The sequence below is a fragment of the Rhamphochromis sp. 'chilingali' genome (assembly GCF_963969265.1).
Source record: "Rhamphochromis sp. 'chilingali' genome assembly, chromosome: 17".
Classification (NCBI taxonomy): Eukaryota; Metazoa; Chordata; class Actinopteri; order Cichliformes; family Cichlidae; genus Rhamphochromis; species Rhamphochromis sp. 'chilingali'.
The window spans coordinates 18,337,642-18,348,781 of record NC_137944.1 but is presented as its reverse complement, the minus strand read 5'-3'; the positions used below and the strand labels follow the sequence as shown (position 1 = coordinate 18,348,781).

At 41.8% G+C, this 11,140-nt stretch overlaps 1 protein-coding gene across 3 annotated transcripts in view; it reads right to left on the bottom strand.

Annotated features, from left to right (window-relative positions):
• kcnq4 (potassium voltage-gated channel subfamily Q member 4) overlaps window positions 1-11,140 on the bottom strand; it is a 61,252-nt gene that overhangs the window by 44,792 nt on the left and 5,320 nt on the right. The window contains exon 1 of one of the 3 annotated variants that reach the window (XM_080862889.1): window positions 4,525-5,827. The exons of 1 other annotated variant lie outside the window; for it this stretch is intronic. In XM_080862889.1, coding sequence (XP_080719015.1) covers window positions 4,525-4,826 — 302 coding nt within the window. In that variant the 5' untranslated portion in view covers window positions 4,827-5,827. Of the gene's footprint in view, window positions 1-4,524; window positions 5,828-11,140 lie in introns of those variants that run through there. One more of the 3 variants, XM_080862890.1, reaches the window with a different exon arrangement.

Here is an 11,140-nt window from a genome sequence, read left to right as displayed (position 1 = left end):
ACAATGGCACTTCGCTCTGGTGAGACTTCCCTCTCACCTTTCTTTCTCTCTTCCTTAGTCATCAATAAAAAACACTTTTGTGTGCAAGCTAAAAATGCAAACAACCTACAAAAAGCAAACTTCCAGCATTACTCAAACTATTAATAATAAAAAAAGGTCCAGCATCAAACGCGTCGGTGGCTCTTTGGAGGACGGCAGAGGGCGGCGATTTTAGCGGATTTTGTGTCGCGTGGTTGAAAACCTGGGGGGGAAAAAAGACCACACGGTTTCCCTGAGCCAGGTGAGAAAGTAGATTAGCTGGCTCAAAGTGGCTTCAGAAGGAGGCAAAACTGCAAGAGTCGACGGATAGAGGGAGCACATTCAATCAACAAGCTGTCTGAGCTAAATGAGTTTAATAATGTCACAAAGGCAATTCACCTTTAGTTGAAAAAGCTTGCGAGATCCATTCGGTGTGGAGCTGCTCTGTTTACTGAAAAGATGTGTGAAAAATTAACTATAGCCACACAGGCGCTCTGGGTAAACATCAGTGGAGAGGTTATGGAGAGCATTAGGCCGTATCTCCCTTAACATCTATAAATAATGTGGCTTTAGGCTCAAGCTTTCATAAACACACACCATCACTGATGCTTGTGCCATAAAAGGTTGAAGTAAAGATATTCATACATGGCGTGGAGTCTCGGTGGTTCATCTGACAAAGATTAAGCTTGCTTTGGAAATGATTGTTTACAGATCTGATAGATTAACGATCATTTCTTTAGAAACATTAACATTTGCAAGAGTAAAGTGAGCTCCTTTCAGATGTAATTTAATGTGGGTTAGAAGAAAGTCATCTTAAAAGGATTCAATTTTTTTTTAAAAAGGAACGGTAAAGCAGGAGAGGCTTTTGAAAGAGAGCCTTTGAAAGGCCTACGAGTACTTCTCCATAATTTCTTTCACCTGTCTTTCCTTGTTAGTAAAGTCCACACTTTCACTTTGTGTGCTTGACTGGATATTTTGAAAGCTAGTGTGGAAATTTGACATCTTTTCATCTTTACAAATAAAAAAAGTCTTTCAAGCAGTTATTGTAATTAGGTTGGGAGCAAAGAAGAAAGGCAGGTGGACTTAAATATGAGTTACATATTTAGAGGTCATTTTTATCCTGCAAATGACTGCTAAAATAAGCCTGGTGATTCCCCTTTGACTTCATCAGGGTTTGTTTTGTTTCTAGGACTTGACAAAGCATCTGCAGAGCAACAAAAGGTATTGTATTACTGTTTTCACAGAGTGCACTTGAGCAAAGCCAGAAAAGAGAGGAGAAAGTGTCTTTTAACCTGCTAATAGTCCTACACAGAGCGTTTGCAAAGAGGTCTCATTGAAGCAACTACTTGCTCAAACCAAAACCTCCATGTGATATTTTTCCTGCACATTTCTGCTCCTTCACTATAGGACATCAATAATACATGACCGGTATATTTTTGCCCTCCTTCGAGCCAATCAATCACTCTGGCTGGCCAATGCTCAGTCCATCCTCACACACTCTTTCTGTATATTAAGAATGAAGTCCGAATTCTGCACCAAACCAGAGACTTAAGATCGAGCACAGAACTGTGCAAAAGTCTTGAGCCACCTTCCATTTATGTATAGTTTGCTAGAAAAAAAAAACGTGCAGATGTGAAAACATGCAAACGGGCCTTGTATGGCATGCTTACATATTACGTAAGGAAAAAAGAGAGTTTGTACAATTCAAATGAAAGTCATTTTGCCCTAATGAGTCATATGTCAGCGATAAGTGCCTTAATCCCCAAGAAGAAAATCACATATATATATATGTGTGTAATACTGGGTTTCCACAGCACTAACAGACCTCATGTGTTGGCGCTGGCTAAAATATCTCCCTGTTTTCTGGGAAACTGTGATGGGACATTTACACAATTTTAGCAAAATAAGCAATTTTTTTGAAAATCTTACAGGCTAATTAATTACAAAAGCAATCATTAGTGACAGTATTAACGAATAGGCTTCTTGTCAGGCAGCTGGTCTTTAACAGAGTTAAACACATTGCAGCTGAAATAAAGCTGTGGGACTCAAAGGTGTCAAAGAGGTCTTGAGCTTTGACAGTGAGTAAGGGAAAGGCTATCAAAGGGCACGCCAAACTTAACACGGTTCAAAGGCTCCACTCACCATTTGAACCAGAGCCTCTGCAAGAACCTGTCTGCCGTCTACACAACCGACCAAATTTACGAGCAAAGGAACTCTCTCTGTGTTTATTACAGAACTTTCCATGAACGCTATAATCCCTTTTAACAAATTCCTGCCTTAACGCCCTTTTTTTATTTTATTAGTAAGCACAAAAAAAAGAGATTTGATGAGATGATAGAAGAGGAGAGCAAAGGATGGAGAGTAGAAGAGAACTTTTTGTCAGCTCTGAATCAGCAGCTGTTACACCTGCAGGAGAGAATGTGTAAGAAATGTTTTCTCCATCCCACACACTCAAGATCCAGACATTTACAACACTGTAACCAAAACCTTTAAAAGGCAAGATTTAAAGAGCAAAATCTCTCTCTGTGTGTGTTCGCAGGTTTGACAAGCAGAGGTGAGGAACTTGTGGGACTTCATGTGAGGAGTCATTACAGTGGAGACCTGCTTCAATGCTTTTCCATGCACACTCCAACAGCTGCAAAGAGAGGCCCTCTAAGCAACACATCTGTTCCAGGGTCCCCTGTTACAACACAGGATTAATTAAAGGATCAAGGGAAAGTTAGCACAGCACCCTACACAGCAGTGTATAGCTCAATTTAATTACAACAGATCAACACAGCCTTAATTGAGCTTCGTCGTACAAAGAGTTTTCTTCACACAGTTATCCTCTTGGAGAGCAACACACATGTAATTAATCAAAATAAATGCCCAGCTGAGAAGGATGAAGTACCGTGGGAATGATGCGCTCAGGTAGACATATGTGCAGCAAATATATTTCACGTCTTAGTGCAAGGCTTCTTGAAAAGCTTTGCACATTTTATTCTCAGGTACATTCTGCAGTCAACGTAAAATAGGCCGCCACAGGAGCAACTCGCTTCCAAAATCAGCTTTGAGGCCGTGACATCTGAAACTCGATCTGGGCACCTCCGAGTGCCTGCTTTGCCTCTCTAACAGAGAAATAACAACAATGGCAGAGCCACGATTCGCTCCAACACCCCAGTAATGTCAAGGAGAATGTCACAGGCTGCCACCCTGTAAAGGCCATCGCTCTTAATGAGTAACACATCAGGTGGAAGAGGTGCATGACACATAGTCCCGTGTGTGCTGGAAATGCATGCTCACAGTCCTGTAGCAATGGCATAAGAAGAAACAAATGGAGAAAAGTGAAGTGGGTTAAAGTGTTGCTGTAGCATTTACTGACGTGCTCTTGTTAATATACAGACAGTATAGGATGTGGACATGTGAGAATCACTGCCCTGAAGTGGGATTTCCCTCTGTTATAAACACATGATGGCACCGGCAGGCAGACAGCTGCACTCTTCTAAACAACGCACGACCCGGTCCGAGGAGCTCCCATACATGAAGCTCTGTCCACTACATGCCAGCCGCAGACACAGCTGGGAGACAGGTGCCGGTGCACAGCTGCCCTATGCTTGACTTAAAAAGACGCTCAAATATAGTGAGACATTTAGGCTAACACATATATGCAGCTTTGAATTCAAATTGAAGAGAAGTGAAGAGGGTAAAAACCAGACTCAGTTGGGTTTTATGTCTTGATATAATGAATGACTTATGTCTCACATACTACTCTTAAGTTGCTGGTGTGTCAGAGGGGACCGGCACCACCAGCAGTGAGCTCATACTCTCCCTGTGTTTACATGTTGTATATACATTCTTGAACATTAAGGCCATACAGGCTCCTTTAAAAGCCCCGACTTAATACTTTCTGCAGCAGGAGAGTTGCTTTAGTTTCACATCTATGTTTAATACACGCTTTTAATTGTAGTACTCATCTTTAGGCTTCCGGTGTTAGGGTTCAGAATGAGTTCTTAACTTCACCGGTGAGGAGAGTTTCTATTTCTTAATAGAGCTTCTTTAAAATTTATTAATCATTATCATCATAATCCACACTTTTACTTTTCAGCGCCTTGAGTGAAGCATGTAAACCTACAAAACACAAACTTCAGACAGACATCAAAGTGTTTACAAAATGACTATGATTTAAAAAATAAAATAAAAATTCCCCCATGTGGATTAGAGCAAATTAAATTTAACATCATAAGTCCCCCTGATGATTTAATGAGACAGAGACAAGGGGAAATTGAACAGCAGACCCCATGTTGAGATGATGTATGGCATATGACCAGGCTAATTGCGGCATAAGCAACTCTGTTGGCTAATTGGGAAATTTATCTAATAACTGCTGGCATGCAGAGATCAAACAGCTGGATTGGGAAGTCCAACATTTTCTTTATTTTCCAAACTTTTTGATACTTTTATAAAGTTATTGTTTAATGTGTTAGGGATGTTCACACTCACACAAAATTAAAGCCATGACACACTTACATGAATGCATGGTAGATGAATGCCCATCCTCTTGGTCTTTCTAGCACGTTGTACAGGCAGTTTTGCAACTTTCTGTAGCGCTTGCTTGAAGCGGACATGTTGGCCCGAGGTCCGGGCGGTCCAGGCAGCGGGGTGCCCAGCAGACCCGTGCGGTGAGACGGGTGTCCGCGCTCCGGAGTGGACGGCTCGCTTCTCTCCGTCTGGACGGCGGTGAGAGCCACAAACTCTACGCGCCTCTCGTCGTTCGGAGCCGGAGGCGCCAGCATCCTGATGCCGCCGTTGTTTGATGGACTTCCTAACATCTCAAGGCTGTCGCGATTAAACTACAGACAACTTGACACGTTTCACTGGATCATCCGCAGGAGCGCAGAGCAAAGTTTGGACCAAGTCATAGTCCGACTGAAACTAGTCCACAGCCTGAGTTTGAGTTCAGATTTAAAAGTTATCTGCAAATAAAGTCGCGGCCGCAAAAGACGAGATGCACATGCACAGTAGATGTTGTGTAAGCGAGTCGCGCTGAAACGGGACCTCCGGCGATCATTGTTAACAGTCAGGTGTAAGAAGTAATCAGAGGGGTGCAGAGAAGTAATCACACACACACGCGCACACACCAACTCCGAGAAAACTGAAAGCAAGCTGCTAACGACCTGCCATCACTTTGCAAAAAAAAAAAAATCATCTGGGCTCAATCAAGTGAAGCATCTATTCCGCACACTTCACAAAAGTAACTCGCCAGGACAGAGGCCGTGCAGCGGATCCATGGTCTCTAAACCGAGCCCAGCAGCCACAGTTGTTCATTAAACGAGTCTTAGCTGTTTCTTTAGTTTTAAACTGGCAGACAGAGCCTCACCACAGCCGCTAACATCAGCCTGCTCTCCCCTGCTTGTGCGTCTCTCTGGTCCAGCGCTCCCCTGCTGACTGGGTGGAGAGCTCAGAAGTAAAGAACATCAGCGTGATGTCAAGAACTGCAGACGAGGAACCCTTCCAAAAAATTATAATGATAAAATTAAGAAGAAAAAAAGACCAAATATCTGCAGTTGATTTGGAAACGCGCACAAAGGTGAGAAGCCCGCTCTCCGCTGAGTTGACGTGCACAAACAGAAACGCTAGCGGGCAGGACTCTGCGCACGGGATGGGTACGAGCGTGGGATGCTCTCAGCGACTAGAGGCGCACTTTTTCTGTTTTGTTTTTTAATGACGCTTTCCGGGAACCGTGAGCGATCTCTGACAGAGCAGCAAAGTTAGCTGGTGAATATACATGCTGCTAACAGTTTGCAAGTAGTGAACCGGACACCATCTGTGAGGCTTCCAAAAAATATGCATGGAGTCTAGGGTGGGGGTGATCAGTCAATCTGGGGATGAAGTGTAAGAAGGGTCTTTTTGTGTACGTTCTAATATATTTAAAATGTATTCAAATGATTTTTTCAAATGTTTGTTGTTTGTTTTACAAAAATGTCCAGCAGTGTGTTTTATTATTATTTGTTTTATTCTAATTCACACATCACTTTTAGCTCCATCTCCCACTCACCTCTATGCCTCCTATATATATGTATTTATAATTCTTCCCTGTCATCATCATTGCGCGCTCTACCTCTCTCTACACTCTGAAGTCATCACAATGATCACGATATGATATTATCAGTAATTATTATCAGTAAAGAGGTCGTTTTGGTAACAGCATGACTAATTTTTTCCGACTTCAGTGTCTATGGTCATCCTGTCAGTATTTTAACCAGTGTGTAATCATCTGTTTCCTCGTTTTCTCACAGCTCTCAACTTCATTTTTTCTTTTTTCTCATTAAATATACCTATATTTAATGCATGTATATACGGTAAACTATATGATCAGTGCAATTCACAATTCCATATCATTTTTAAAAGTATTATATTTCTACTTTTTTCTTCTTTTGGAACTTGTTTACTCAAAATTTCACCCAGAATTAGTTGGTTTTTAGACCCGAGTGTGCATTCTTTACATCCATGTTCATGTAAATTTGACCTTTTCACCCAAAAAAATATTTGCTTCCACCCCTGACGATTACCAAAACTTTGATCAAGCATTACACTCTCAGCAAAAACTAATCTCCCCTCCTGCACACATTTTACGTTGTTGCTTTCCAATGATAAAGTGTTCAAACAACAAAAGTTTAATTTGACTTTCCTTGAAGTGAAAATGCCACTTGTGTTTATTGTGGGAGGAGGTTTGAATCCATGGCTACAGGAGTTTTGGACAGCAGAGACAGGTGCTCTGCGACACAGCAACACTGATCACCACAGACCGCTACCCCTCCATAGACACAGCTTTCTAAATCTATGACTGTGACACACAGAGGGGCTTGTGGTTATGACACAAATATAGGGTTATGGAGACATCACCTGTCGGAGGAACTGAGGAATGCAATGTGAGGTAGTCCCCAAACTCCTGCTGGCCTGACTGTATCATCTGGCGGCCAAAAAAAATGACATCAGGGAATAATGATATAATTCACACTGATGTGTTTTTTCTTTAAACCTAAACAAGCACCGGGTCAAATGTTCACAAGGAGAAAAAGAAGAACAACAAACCTGCTTTTTGTTTCTTCCCTCCACTACCTCATCACTTCCACCTCTGACATCTACTTCTGTCCTCTGCTGTTGAATGCGAGTGAAGTATATAATCATTCATCTTGAATAAAAGCAAACCGCACTCTCAACAACAGAAACTGACAGCCTGCCCTAAACATACATTCAGCATGGTGTAAGTTTTACGTTGTCCTACAACAATAGCAGAGGCAGGTTACTCATGCGAACTATGTGCATTCCTGTCAATTGTCGTGCAGCAGTTTATGGAACATGCAGGTCGGTGGCATGAAACGTGGGAATGCAGCTGCAGTCTTTCACAAGTCACAAATCTCAACATTATTCCCTGGGCTCGCTCCCATTACATAACATAATATCACATAATCCTTAACTCTTTACTAGCATCTCATATAGACACCAGCTGACAGCTGATCTTTACAGCGATGACTGGTGAACTCTTCCCAATGGATGTTCTGCTTTTAAGGTTCAATCAATTATTAAGTATTGTTTGTTTGTTTGCTTTAGTGTTGGCATTTAAACAGACCTTTGGGCTGCAATATTTAATCTGGTTATTAATTGATAAACTTTATTGATACCTGCAGGGGAAGTGGAATGTCACAAGTCAAGGTGACATAAAAGAGTGGAAAATTAACATGGCGGTCAGCATTTCCACATAGAAAAGCTGATTGGTAGAACCAATTGAAGATTGCAGTGCTTTTATAACTGCAGCAACAATTAGAATGAATCCTTTTGGCTTACTAAAACGAAGTTTGACAAAGTTCTGAGTGGAAGTTTTACAAATATCTGATTTAAAGACATACTGATTGTTAGAAATCACAGTGTTTATGAGACAGGATATGGCCGGGTTTTATTTTGAATTACAATCATCGGAGAGGCATGCAAACTAGTCAAAACTATGCAAGTTAATTTAGGGATAACATTTAGGGTGCAAAGTTACAGCCCAGGGCTTTTAAAAACAGGCAAATGTACGATATCTATTTCTGACTTGGAAGGTGAGACTGACAGAAAGATAAAGGACAATCAGTGGGGGAAGATGGTTACATAACAGTAGGGTATTGTGGATCCTAACACTCCCACCCCACAATGACATCCTGTAGGAGGAATCCCCCCTACACTACAACCCTCTCTCTTTTAGTCCGGTCTCCTCTCCTCCCCTCAGCAGTCCTAATGAGGACCGGCAGCAACCTAAGAAAAAGCTGTTGACAGACATGTCAGCTTTACTTGTACCCTCAGGGATTAAAAATCAAAGTTTCGCTGTGGCAAAGCTACACCCACCCTCGTCTCTTTCTATTACAGTACCCTTCTTCAACGTTGCTTTCATCTAGTGATCAACACTAAGAGCTGGGCAGTGGCCTCTGAGCTGAAGGCGGCCCTGTGACAACAAACAACAGCTGAGCGAGGACAGCGGGTGGTCGAAGGCACAAATGTATAAAGCTGACCATGACGAAGAGCTCTCGCACTCATATACACAGATTTGGTGGCACTCATAAACAACTCTGGTGTGAAGCTGGAATTACCCTTGGAGATGACCCAGAGTGGACTACAGGGGCCTCAGTGTTAGGAGGCTTCTGCCCTTTATGCTGTTTTTCCACCACACTTCCACCCCTCCAAGCATACACTCACGCTCCACAGAGCCCACTGAGCTCCAGGAGCCGACAGTCACTCAGGGAATCTATGGGAACGTAAAAATACTCACATCAGCAAATGCGCGGCACACATAGTACAGCGCAAACTTGCTCCGCTCGACCCCATCAACCTTTTATTTCCACTGCCGACGTTTACTTACACCACTTAATGGCTTTCCCAGACAGCACGCTTGTTTGTCTTTATTTAATCTCGTTTCTGTGCTGCTTTTCATGTATCGTCTCCTCTTTAAAACAGATCCCTTCTTAAAGGGAAGACCTCAGAGGACAAGGGAAAGAGGAGGAATATGTACAGGGCAGTCGAATTGTTGATATAGCGTCTGTTGTGCTGGGTTAATGTTGTTGTGATAAGTCTGGTTATAGTCTTTGGAGAGTTGAAATGACATTGTCAAACAGCGCTGTGCTTGAAGCAAGAACCCCCAGTGAGTGCACAGTCCAACCATCACGTAGACACTGAAAAAAGACCAGCAAGCGGATTTCCCCGTTCCAATCAATGTAACAGTTCGCCATTCAACTGTAAGAATATGCCAAAGTGTCAACCACAACACTTCGTGACTAAGTCAGGAAATGACAGCGTGGTGGGTAGAGACGTCACTCAGTGGTCCATTCATAACCAGTTAAAAGCTCCTTTGTAACTTACTGCAACTTTTAGTGCCACTATAGAGGTGAGTGAGCAGGCCCCTAAAAGGACCCTGCAGCATTGTATAATTTTTGCTACATTTGACATATTTGTGTAGTTTCAGTCAGAGTAGCAGTGCAACTGTCAGATCGTATGGATCACGTTTATCGGGGGGGGGGGGGGGGGGGGGGGGAATCACAATGGTGACGTAGAGGACTCAAAAACTCAAATATGATAGACTGGACGCTACAGAATAAATATAGTCATCTCAGCCTGACTGTCAGCAGCCCCGCCCACCTGCTGCTCAAACCTGTGTATGAGGGGCAGCCAATCAAAAGAAAGAGAGAAAACTGTTTCTCCAGCTGTGGGTCATAGTGAGAAGTTGGAATAATATTTTTCTTTAAAAGATAAACAAGACTTACAGTCTTTCACCTTTAATCATATTTTAATTATTATTTTAACATTTTGTTTTACTTTTTTTGTATTTTTAATAAAAATCCATAGAGTATGAGCTTTTTTTAAGCTTCTGATTTTGCATGTGCCAATAGGGACTTTTTAAAACTGTGAATCATACTAATCTACTGTTGTAGAGTTAAAAAAAAAAAAAAAAATGTGGAGCTGAAAAAGGACATAATAGGCTCCAATTAAAAGATCCAGGGAGTCTCATGTGAAGAGAGGCTCATGAACATTCCTGCAGCATTCCTGATTCAACCAGAAGTGAATCGGGAACAGTTGTACCCTGTAACCATCTTCATTCAGGAAACTACAGATTAAAGTTGGGGTTTTTTTGCTGAATAAATATTAACTGATAGAAGAGAATACATTAAATCCCACGTACATAGTTGGAATGAAATAAATTTCTTAGTTGAGATGGGAATTATTTTATACCTTCATAACTTAGAAGATCTTCTGCAAGCACGAAGCCTTTGTCGAGATTTACTGCCTCAAATTTTCAGAAGTGACGTGGGTTAGCACCAGAATTAAACGGATCCTTTCTTTGCCCCTGATGGCAGCTTTTGCACCATGTTGCATTCAAACAAACTGATCATGTATCTCTGCCTCAGTGCTCACAACGTTCAGGCTCTTTGATGCAACTTTAATGCGCAGAATAGCTCAGCTGCTTAACCCTACAGTATAAGCTTATTATGAACAGACATAAGCAATACGAAAATTACTCTACATGGATCATTGAACTGTCACATTATTCTTATACAACGCTGACACGCCAAGACCTGGGAAGAGCTCACACTGAAGCCTGACAATGATTAACCCTTGTGTGGTGTTCATATTTTTGTTACTCAGCCAGTGTTCATGGGTCTGGTGGACCCGCTAGAGTTTTGGCTTTCCAAATTAACACTATCAAACAATTTTATGTTAAATTACTCAACAGATGTTTACTTCATCCCAATTACAAGCCATATGAACAGTAAACATGGTTAATTTTTTCCCTTTACCTTTGTTAGATCACATTTATGAATTAATGTGCTTCTCGTTTTTTTTGTTTGTTTTTTTTTTTATAAAATGTTATAAAAACATAAATCAGTTATAATCAAGTGGAGTGAGTGGAAAGACAACACATTTACACGTGAAGCAATATGTTTCACAACTAAATGGGATCAGCTGCTCATCAATGGTGACATTAGGCCCAGGGTTGTAAAACAGGGGTAGGTGGTGCACACACTTATCCCACACTGTCCTGATGGCAGCTAGCTTGTCTCTCTGCCGTCGAGCTGGTCTGTCGTCTCGGCTATCAAAACGGATAATCCTGGAAATT